This window comes from Prionailurus bengalensis, chromosome A2, assembly GCF_016509475.1.
Source record: "Prionailurus bengalensis isolate Pbe53 chromosome A2, Fcat_Pben_1.1_paternal_pri, whole genome shotgun sequence".
NCBI lineage: Eukaryota > Metazoa > Chordata > Mammalia > Carnivora > Felidae > Prionailurus > Prionailurus bengalensis.
Window position 1 is genome coordinate 74955271 of NC_057348.1, and position 11250 is coordinate 74966520.

Below are 11250 nucleotides of genomic sequence, written 5' to 3' on the forward strand. Positions count from 1 at the left end.
GCTGTGACTTTAGGCAATTTACATAACCTCTTGAACCCCTTTTCCCATGGAAAGTAACAAAAGAAGCAACTCAGAACCCACTGTGGTTTAAAGGTCATGGTAAGCACTAACTCTATGGCAACTTTTCCTTCCTTTTAACTATGTGCTAGGTGGTTCCAACCACACAATGTTTCCATTTCTCTAATAACGTTTTCATTGCTATTCTATTTTCTCCCACAGATAAAAATCCTGATGAAGACACTTCCCCCAAGCCCACAATTTTTCTTCCTTCAATTGCTGAAGTAAAACTCCATAAGGCTGGAACATATCTTTCTCTTCTTGAGGAATTTTTCCCTGATGTTATCGAGATAGATTGGAAAGAACGGGATGGCAAAACAATTCTGACGTCCCAACAGGGAAACACGATGAAGACTAAGGACACATACATGAAATACACCTGGCTGACCGTGGGTGAAGAGTCAATGGGCAAAGAACACAAATGTATTGTTAAACAGGAGAAGAATAAAAGAAGGTTTGAACAAGAGATTCTGTTTCCTTCAATAAACAAAGGTATGGGCATGTACACATGAATATAACCTTCCTGAATTCTTTGTTTCAAAGGGAATACCACACTTTACCTGTCAAGAATTAATGGAAAACAGGGAAAGAGAAATCTTTTCTAAAAGTTTTACTTTTTTTCTTTTTTTTAAGAAAACCAAACTTAATGTTTATTTATTTTTGAGAGAGAGAGAGCCCGAGCCTGAGGGGCGGGGAGGGGCAGAGAGCGAGGGAGACACAGAAATCTGAAGAGGCTCCAGGCTCCGAGCTGTCAGCACAGAGCCCAACGCGGGGCTTGAACTCATGAACCGTGAGATCATGACCTGAGCTGAAGTCGGACATTCAACCGACGGAGCCACCCTGGTGCCCCTAAATGTTTTACTTTTAATGGTACATTAAAGTCCAAATATTTCCCCACAGAATTAAATATGATGGGCTTTGGAAGATATAAAGGAAAAGAAAAAGAAAAACTCACTTAGCCTTTGCTGCCTCAATTTCATCATCCAAAATATGAAGGTCACGGTGACGTTTTTTAGCACCGCTGTATGGATTAAATGAGAGAATACATATGAAAACACCTAGCAACCTTGCATACAATAAGTGCTCAAAAAGAGAGTGCATTTTCGATGATCTCATTGATATGGAAATAAGAAAATTTTCACATCTTTAGGGAATGGTCTACTCTACAGTCAAACTCCCTCTCACCTCAATCTGGTCTACTCAAAGTATCACCTTTAAACAGTTACAGGTGACAAAATGCTGCTCCTTTGATGGTGCTGGATTGCAGCTCAAGTAAAAATGGTGATTTGGCTGCTGAGTTTTTAGTATGGTCTTGGGTGTTCCAGATTTGAATTTTATGTAAGACTGTAAGGTGAAATTTGGTAACCGGAGAGGGGTGAGGTTACGTGTACAAACATTCTCCCATTGTCCACAATGGATGTATTTCTACCCCTGGGAAATGCTGCCCAGCAAACACTTCCTGCCGTCCGAGTGTGCGCCAGGCCTGGGAGGGAGGTGGGACGGACCACTGTCCCCAGGAGGACCACTACAGTAGGGCGAATACACTATGCCTAATCACCCAGGGTCCCTGGTGATTCAGACATGGTGTCCTGAAGGAGCCCCATTGGTGCAGAGTCTGGTCATATGTGACAATGGGGGCAGAGCTGAATGTGCCCTGGCCCGGCTGTGAGCCAGGAACTCTCTAGAGTCAGAAGTCAAGTCCTGAACATGAACATAAAAGACCAGGGCCCCAGAGGGCCCATAAGAAGGAACCAGTTTGTACTTGCTCTGTGGTTAACAAGCACTTTTTAAGCAGCAGGGAACAAACACATAGCAAGACATGTGAAGAGCTTTGCTATATTTCTGAGGTAAGACTTTGTCCTTTGTCCTCTGGGAGTGTTAAACAAATAAACAAACAATAAAACCCGTAGTCCCAAAATGGCAGCACTTAACTTAAAAGCTTGAGTCACTCCACCAAGACTTAATACCTAATCCCAGTGCAATTGCAACCCCCAGAAGAGTAACGTTTAACCTGTCACCTAGGGAATTTCCTAGCCAGCACCAGGTACTTTCCTAATTGACCCCTTCCTTCCCCATGAAGGTGACCTTGCTTAAATCAGTGGACTCCTTGCTAGTAATCTCCTTTTTTCCGCCCCCTGTCTGTTGTTAAAATATTCCTTTCCTATCCTCCTTTGGAGCTCCCGTCTAAGTGCTAGATGAGGTGCTCATTCACACATTGATTGACGAATACAGCTACTGGATCTTTAACATTTACTTGGTTGACTTTTTGTTCTATAACAGGTGTGGTGGAGGCAAGAGGATCCGAAGTAGACCCACAGGGGCATTCGGAGACAAGGCGAAACACAGGGGTGGTCACTGTGAGCCCTTTGAGTTCACTGTCCTCCTCACCGGTTTCAAGGGCTGCGGGTGAGTTCCTCTTGGTTCGAAGCTCCCCTCTCCTTGCCTTCGGGCTGCTGATCTAATGGGCCTTCCTTTCCAGGACAGGTCAGCTTGGGCTGCAAGGGTTATGCCCAGAGCCCGGTTGAGCCGGCATGTTTATCTGGAACCCTGTGGAACTGGCCTGTTTGGCCAGAGCCCAGCTGGGCTGGCAGAAAGGTGTGCCTGGAGCCAAGTCCCCAACCTTTCCGACCGCACTTCCCCCGCTAGAAAAGTCAGCAAGGTTCCAAGAGAATTGTTGGTGGTGCACACGGAGTCTTCTTGGGTCCTGAACGCAGTAACATCCAAGTCTGAGACACTGAGAGCAGCTGTCCTGACAAATGCGAACAGAACTAGAAACGCAGCTCTTGGGTCAATCCAGAGTTCCCCTGTCCCTTCACCCAACCCCACACTTCTCCTAGTCCTAGAAAAAAGCTTATAGATGGTTGGCTTTAGGAAAGCAAAGTCCTTCTTGCAGGAACCTGCATTCTTTCTCTGTCCTCAGAGTGATCCATCTGATCAGGTCCTCGAAATGTAAACACAGCCCACAAGTGCCTGGGACTGAGGGAAACTAAGGGAAAGAGGTCTTTTTATTTATTTATTATTATTTTTTTTTAATTTTTTTTCAACGTTTATTTATTTTTGGGACAGAGAGAGACAGAGCATGAACGGGGGAGGGGCAGAGAGAGAGGGAGACACAGAATTGGAAACAGGCTCCAGGCTCTGAGCCATCAGCCCAGAGCCTGACGCGGGGCTCGAACTCACGGACCGCGAGATGGTGACCTGGCTGAAGTCGGACGCTTAACCGACTGTGCCACCCAGGCGCCCCTAAAGAGGTCTTTTTAAAATACAAACTGCGAAAGGGCTCCTGTGCCTAAACCCTGGCTCAGTGTCCTTCGTAATTCCAGGGACACATACAAATCTTAACACTTTCTCCATAAATGTCTCCATGAATGTCAGTGACCCCAGGGTCTTTGCAGCGATCTGTGTGTCCACAAATGCACGTTGTCAATGTGAGATATTTTTCTCTCTGAAGACATTGTCAAAATTCGTTTACAAAGAGCTCTATAGTTCTTTGGTTTTTAGACAAACACTTGTGAGGACTGGGCATTCTAGGCCTCTCAGAAAGGGAGAAACTATCCCATGTGCATGTCAACTTCACATGTCGGGCCTGTGTCTGGTTGTTATTTAAGCAAAGCAGACATCTTTTTAGAATCGTCAGCACGAAAATTAATTAGAACTTTCATGTGCCTGGGTTTACTAAAATTCAAATAAGTAGATGGGATCTCAGTTACAAAATGTTTTAAAAAAACAGCTTGGGAGAATGACAGACTTTGATGTTTCATAAGTTTTTGTTTGTTTTTTAGTATTTTTATTTTCATTTCAGTTAGTTGGCACGCAGTGTGGCTCTAGTTTCAGGAGTACAATCCAGTGATTCAGCACTTCATAGGTCACCCTGTGCTCATAGGGACGAGGGCACTCCTTATTCCCATCGCCTATTTAACCCATCCCTCCCCACGTATCATACAATTTTTATGGGTAATTTCAGCTCAACTTTTAGGAACAAGTAAATTGAATAGATGTAAATAAAATAAAAATTTTTAGATAAAGTTGTAAATCGTTTCCCAAAGCTTTGGGGGAACTAAAACCTTAAAGTGTTGCTGAGTGAGGTCACCTGTTAAATTACGTTAAATTCATTAAATATCTAGATCATTTCCAAGTGTGATAAAATAGTCAATTATTAAGGCATCTGGGTGGCTCAGTGGGTTTAGCGTCTGACTTTGGCTCAGGTCATGATCTCATGCCTCATTAGTTCGAGCCCGAATCAGGTTCTGTGCTGATGGCACACAGCCTGAAACCTGCTTCGGATTCTGTGTCTCCCTCTCTCTCTGCCTCTGTCTCCCCTGCTCATACTGTGTCTCTGTGTCTCTCTCTTAAAAATAAATAAAAACTTAAAAGAAATAGGAAATTATTTTTTATTTCTTTTTTTTGAAGTTTATTCATTTATTTGGAGAGAGAGAGACAGAGCACGTGAGCGGGGCAGGGGCAGGGAGACAGAGAGAGAGAGAGAGAGAGAGGGAGAGAGAGAATCCCAAGCAGGCTCTGCACTGCCAGCACAGAGCTCAAACCCAGGAACTATCATGACCCGAGCCAAAGTCAAGAGCTGGACGCTCAACTGACTGAGTCACCCAGATGCCCCATAAATAGGAAATTATTAATTAAGGAACATAAGTTTATCTCTTTTTGGTTTTCTTAATGCAGAGAAACTGAAGATACTTTTGGGCCTGCTTGTAAATGTACTTTGTGCTTTACTGAAAGATTGTTTTATAAGGAAGCAGATGTTTCTAAGAATTATGAAATGTATCCACAAGTTTGCCAATCCAAAGGATGCTGTTTGACAGTTCACAACTGATTCCTTATTAACTTTTGTTAAAAATGAAGGTTTCCAAGAGTTAAGAATTCTGATAAATTTAATGAAGACTACTGGAAATAATAAGGGAAACAACCCAGAAAGCAAAGAACATAAGGTGTGTATTTTTAGCAAGGAAAAGTCTGATGCATGGAGTTATTTTTTGAGAAAAGAAAGAAAGAAAAGAAAGAAAGAAAGAAAGAAAGAAAGAAAGAAAGAAAGAAAGAAGAAAGAAAGAAAGAAAGAAAAAGAAAGAAAGGAATTTTCTCCAAAGGGAGGCTCATTTAAAGAGGGTAAATTCAGAGGGCGCCTGAGTGGGTCAGCTGGGTCAGCATCAGACTTCGGCTCAGGTCATGATCTCAGGGTCGGTGAGTTCAAGCCCTACATTGGGCTTTCTGCTGTCAGCACGGAGCCCGCTTGGAATCCTCTGTCCCCACACCTCTCTGTCCCTCCTGGGCTGTGCTCTTTCTCTCTCTCAAAAATAAATAAACACAAATAAATAGATAGATAGATAAATAAATACATAAATAAGGTAAATCAAGACAAGTTCTGAATGTAAAAAAGAAAGTAGTAAAGATTTGCAAACATGGGATATTTGGAAAGGAATGTTATGTGTGGTCAGGACTGACTAATATTGGCATGAAGAATTTTCAAAGCAAAAGTAAGCTGATCCTGGGGCACCTGGGTGACTCAGTCAGTTAAAAGGCTCCTCTTGGTTTTGGCTCAGGTCATGGTCTTAGGGTTCTGGGTTCTAACCTCAAATTGGGCTCCAGGCTGGCAGGGTGGAGCCTGCTTGGGATTCTCTCTCTCTCTCCTTCTCTCTGCCCCTCCCCTGCTCCTGCTCTCTCTCTCTCTGTCTCAAACAAATAAACAACAAAACAATACAAAACAAAAACAAAACAAAACAAAAAAAACAAAACAAAACAAAAGTAAGCTGATACAGCATTAGAATTTGGTTTTCTCTCTGTCCAAAGGGCTAAGGGTTTTGTGGTTTTTTGCTTGTTTTCTTTGGAGTTTGGTCTGCTTAGGTCTCTTTAACCTGGAACATTCCAAAGGATTTGTTAAACTAATTTGGCTTACTTGATATGTTAACGGGGAGCATTGTCAAATAAATATTCATACTAAATTTATACTAAATTTATACTAAATTTATACTAAATTCATACTAAATTTTCCTTACAGTGTATTTATAAGATTGTGGCACTTGTAGATAAAGTCCATTCTGGTTCTCCAAAAAAAAAAAAAAGATGGCCTCTCATGGCAGACTTGCTGTCCTAATGACCTTGTACCATAGCACCGGTGTGCTTCTGAATCCGGGAAATCAAGGTGAACAAACTGGCAGTGTATTCAAGAAAGAGTTGGAGTTGAGGGAAAACCAAGACAGTCACTTGGTTCTTTCTGACTCCCTGACAAACCCTGTTTTTCTTGCTTTTTTTTTTTTTTAGTTTTGTGTTTTCACTCTTTCACCCACCATGAGGCATTTAAGATGGCTCGAATTATAAACAGGCATCAGTGGTAAGACTTAAATAATAGTACAAAATGACTTACCCTGAGTGTCTAACCTGTTAGGTGCATAATCTTGGAAACATCGTTTTTTTGTTCCAGAAGCTTCAGACTTCCTCCCTGGGGACCCCTTGAACACCTGCAGCCAGACTTCATGCCACTGCCACTTAGTGCAGGCTGTCAACACACCCCGGTTATTGTTTGTACATTTCTGGAAGCGTTGAAGCCTTTCCCTGCTGAGAGGCTGATGCCCTCCCTGTGGCAAAGACACTTTTAAAAAGTGGGTTTCCCCCTTGGGGCACATCTTCTGTGATCTTCAGGGACCAAGGCTCCTATTTTAGTGGGCAAGTAATAGGCGCCTGAAGGAAAACCTTGCAAACTTTCTGGGATTCTCTCAGTGTACAACCTTCTGCTGATCCTTTCTGTCCTATGCTAGCCTGTCCAGAGGGTGTATGTCTACCCTGTCTTCTGCTCAAGCCTGTCACCACCAGGTTATGGAAGCCTTCTAAGACCACAGTGCAAAGGATCCTGTTGGTCACAGTTTAAAGCCTGGGGACTAGGTATTTTAGACACGTCATCAGAGGAAGAGAGCCCTCGAACCCCCAGTAGAAGAGGGACCTTACCGAGTGCTCCTTCTGTAACACTAAAGGTATGGAGCCTCGGGCACACATCACACCAGTACCCTTTCCACCTGACGCCAGGTCCTGCCCAGACGCTGGACATTTCTGAATCAGATGGAGACAAAGTGAGGTAGCTCACCAATGCATGATGATAAGGGATTTTTATTTATCGTTTTTAAAGTTTTTGTTGGAATTCCAGTTAGTTCTCGTGTAGTGCTATATCCAGATGCGCAGTATGGTGACCAAAGCCACTGTATGGAAAAGAAAGACATTTAAGGCATTTTAAAGTCAGCTTTTGAGAATATTTTAACATTTAACATAATTATACTAACAGTTTCCTTCTTGGGATTTACCTGACAGTTTATACCTCAAACCCATCTTTTTAAGAGTGACAAAATTAGATTGTGTGGAAGGCATACAATTGCACACCTGAACCACGTGTGTAGGGACAAGGACACATTTGAACAGAAAAAGGATAAATCAAAACAACCTCATGACTCTCTGCATCCACCGGTCAATGATCTTTGTAAAAAAATTTTTAACGTTTATTCATTTTTTGAGAGACAGAGAGACCCAGAGCGTGAGTGGGGGAGGGGCAGAGACAGAGGGAGACACAGAATCCGAAGCAGGTTCCAGGTTCTGAGCTGTCAGCACAGCGCCTGACGTGGGTCTTGAACTCACAGATGTGAGACCATGACCTGATTCAAAGTCGAACGCTTAACCGACAGAGCCACCCAGGTGCCCCACAGTCAATGTACTTTTTAAGGAATTTTGTCTTTGTATGTATGTTGGATGTTTTTTATTTTGGTTGTTTGTTTTTGTATTGTTTTGTTTTTACATTTTAGATAAATACAACCCTCATCTCATGTTTTATATATTCAGGCAGCTATCGATGTGACTTGCCTATCATCCTATCCCTGCAGAAAGTACACCCAGATCCTGAGCTTCTGTAATAAATGGTCAGTTGGTAAAAGTAATGAGGGTATCCGGAAGAGATATATGAGGGTCCACGATGGTGGACTTAGGTTTGATTTGTATGGATTGTTGTACAAGGGACGTTCCACATGCTGTAGCTCATCTAACCCCCCACCTCCGACCCTGAGTGCCGGCTCTGCCCGTCACTGGTATGATTCTCAGCAAGGTACTTAGAGACTCTAAATCCTATTCCCTTGCGTGTAACATGGAGTCCTCCAAATCCAGCTCATGTCAGTGTCACCAGGATCAGATGAGATAACGCACGTGAACTTTCACAGAGTGCCTGGCACAGGAATAATCATCTAAGGGTACTGGCTTTCATTAGCCTTGTTGTCATGTCCACAAACACCTCCACTCTAGAAAATCACGTGCGGGACCTGCGGTTACCGGGGTGTGCGTGATTTGGAAAGGTAAGGCTTCTTCCGTTTTTACATGGGAAATTGACCTACACCAGCCTCCTTCCAACGTGTAAGATTCTGCTGTGGATTCTTGGGTTGGACGATATTGTTTTGGTGGCCACGCTTCATGTGAGCGGTGTGTGCTCAGGACTTTACAGCAGCTACTGTTTCTGGATGTTTTTCCATTCAACAAGTATTTACAGAACACCTACTTTGCCACAGGCACTGTGCTGGGAGCTGTGAGGACAGAGGGAAAACAAGATATAGTCTTAGATATTACTCCTCAGTTGTGAGGAAGAAAGAAAAAAAATTCATGAACTTCAACATCTTCTTGCACAGAAATACAGTATATGAATTGATCTACAAAGAATTACAAGGAACCAGAGCAACAGTTCTGGAATTGTGGGCTCCTATTTGTAATGGTTCTTTCTTATCTGTTGACAGATTCTATCTATCTGTGTATCTACCTATCTGTGTATCTGTCTCTCTATTATCTATCTATCTATCTATCTATCTATCATCTATCTATCTATCTATCCATCCATCAAACCATCCACAGTACAGACACGAGTCAAATAATGGATATGAACAACAGAATAATACTTGCTCTCATTTCTTTTAGAGCTCGCTGCTGTTAACTACACAAAAGCTTCTCTGAAAGATGAAAATGGTAAGTTTTGTACTTGTTTCCTGTATGTTAGGCTATAGCATTGTTTCCTTCCGATCAACTTAACTTTTGAACTTCTCTGGCTTTGGGTAGAAGCCTCACAATGGCAGGATCTTGCAAAATAGACTGAGTGGTAATTTAAGTCAGTCCATCATTTCCCAGGAGTCATCTTCACACAGTAACTGCTGGCTTGGGAAGGAGAGGCCTGTAAAGTAGGGGTGCAGTGAGGGGCTCTGACGTCTGTTAACAACGCACTTCATGCATTTCTGTGGCCTTTGTTTCTACTAACTGAGGAAAATATGCTGTTGCTTTAGATTTTTTTTTTAAGTCTCTATTCTTGCTGGTACTTAGTAAATGATGCTGAGAGGTTCTCGGACAAAAGGCATCATGTTACTGTCAGTGCATTTTGTTGAATTCTCTTAACACTCACTGTGAGTATTTCATTCCCATTTTGCCCCTGAGGACAAGGAGCTGAGATTAAGTACGTCCCTTGTATCATGCCACACAGCGAGATCCGGGCTTCGCCCCAGGCTAGATGAATCAAGACTTCATACACTTACTCAGGTTTCATTCTTCCTCTACATCCCAAACCCAAGGCCCTGAGACAGACTGCACAGGGGAGGGGGTGTGATGGCAGGACTTCGTGTGCCAGAATCCAGACTTACACCCCAGTCTTATTTATTTGCAGGAATAGGGTTAGCTTATTTACATTTTCTGAGCCAACCACAAATGACACAAATAACACCCAGCTCAGTTATGGAAAACACAAGGCCCCCTATGTGGAGTGTCTTGCTTCAGGTATCTCATTTAGCAGCCACATAATAAGTACCTGTGAGTACATTCTAAGTATAAGTAGTAGTTCCTGGCCCTTTCTCCCCGTGTATGCACAAAGGAAATGATGAGGACCATTGGCTCTAGTCCTGCTGATTTGTCCTCATGTCCAATATCAAGGGGCTCCTGGGCTCTGGCTACTCGTCATCATCTTCCTTATCATCATCCAACTTTACATTTATCCATAATCATTGGGTGTCTTGGGTATTCATTGCATGTGGAGATCCAGGATGACAGAGTAGCTGAGAATGCGTCCTGAAACACCAGGTTGCTGAGATTGAAATCTGGCCTCTCGTACTTACTAGTTGCATGAAATCAGGCAAATTGCTCCTCTCCCTGTCCTCAGTATGAGAAAATGGGAGTGAAAGTAATAATCTCATATGTTATTGCAAAATTAAAGAGGATTAAGGCTTTCTAGGCAAAGTTCTCAACTGACATTTAGTTTGTGGTTAATGGATATTGCCTAGTATTCTTACATAGGGACATGCTAGGGATGAAGAAATGCTAAAAGCTATCTATCACCAATGGTTCTTCCCCCTTGGGTTCATGAATTACAAACACAACCATCGTTTAGAATACTTTGGAATATTCTAAGTGAATTTCACAGGTTTTTTACAGACTTGGTCGGCAAACTGGATTCTGAGTAGTCTTGGGGGTGGTGTTAGTGGTGATGGTGGTGTAGATGTTTACTCTCCAGTTGTACTGGTGAGAGAGTCACTTCAACCCAGGACATCAGAAATGTGTGAAACTAACCGATGGCTTCTTTTAGACCCCCGACAGGTGCAGCTCGTGAACACCTCTGCCTACTACACCTACCTCCTCCTTATCATCAAGAGCATGGTCTACACCGTCATCATCGCCATCTGTCTGCTTGGGAGACCAGCACTCTGTGACAATGGGAAGAGTTCCTAACCCATGGTGGCACCAAGGGTCCACTTTTCTCCATTGGCTATTGTCACTAGAAGAGTCTGCTGGAGATATAGCGGGCCTTTCTTTCTGCATTTGTGTTATTTCAGTTCGCATGTTTTTTTTCTATGTGTCATCATTGCAGAACAGGTTTACAAACCGCTAGGCAGACAGGAAATGTCACTCTGCATGGAGAACAATTTCTGCCAGTGACTCAGGGATGGGGCCGGGGGGCATCCACGGGGGCTTCAGTACCTCTCTATCCTTCACGTTCGCCAGCTCGTCAGCAGCGCAGCACCCTCGCCTCTGAGTACACTTGGCGTGCAGCTTCCATAGAGCTCCTGGGGCTCTGTATCCAGATAACTTCCTGGAGGCCTTTTATTTTACATTTCTGGAAGCTGCCATCTTTGCTACCTGAGTTTTGTTATGTTTTTCATAATAGGCACAATAAAAACAATCACAAGTCTA

General features: G+C 43.1%; 1 gene segment (V, D, J or C); it reads left to right on the top strand.

The window, feature by feature from the left end:
• Positions 1-11250, top strand: part of LOC122487724 — a 33284-nt gene extending 22034 nt beyond the window's left edge. The window contains 4 exon segments of the C gene segment in view: positions 220-549; positions 2338-2463; positions 9001-9048; positions 10646-11250. Of these exon segments, the coding sequence occupies positions 220-549; positions 2338-2463; positions 9001-9048; positions 10646-10788 (647 nt within the window).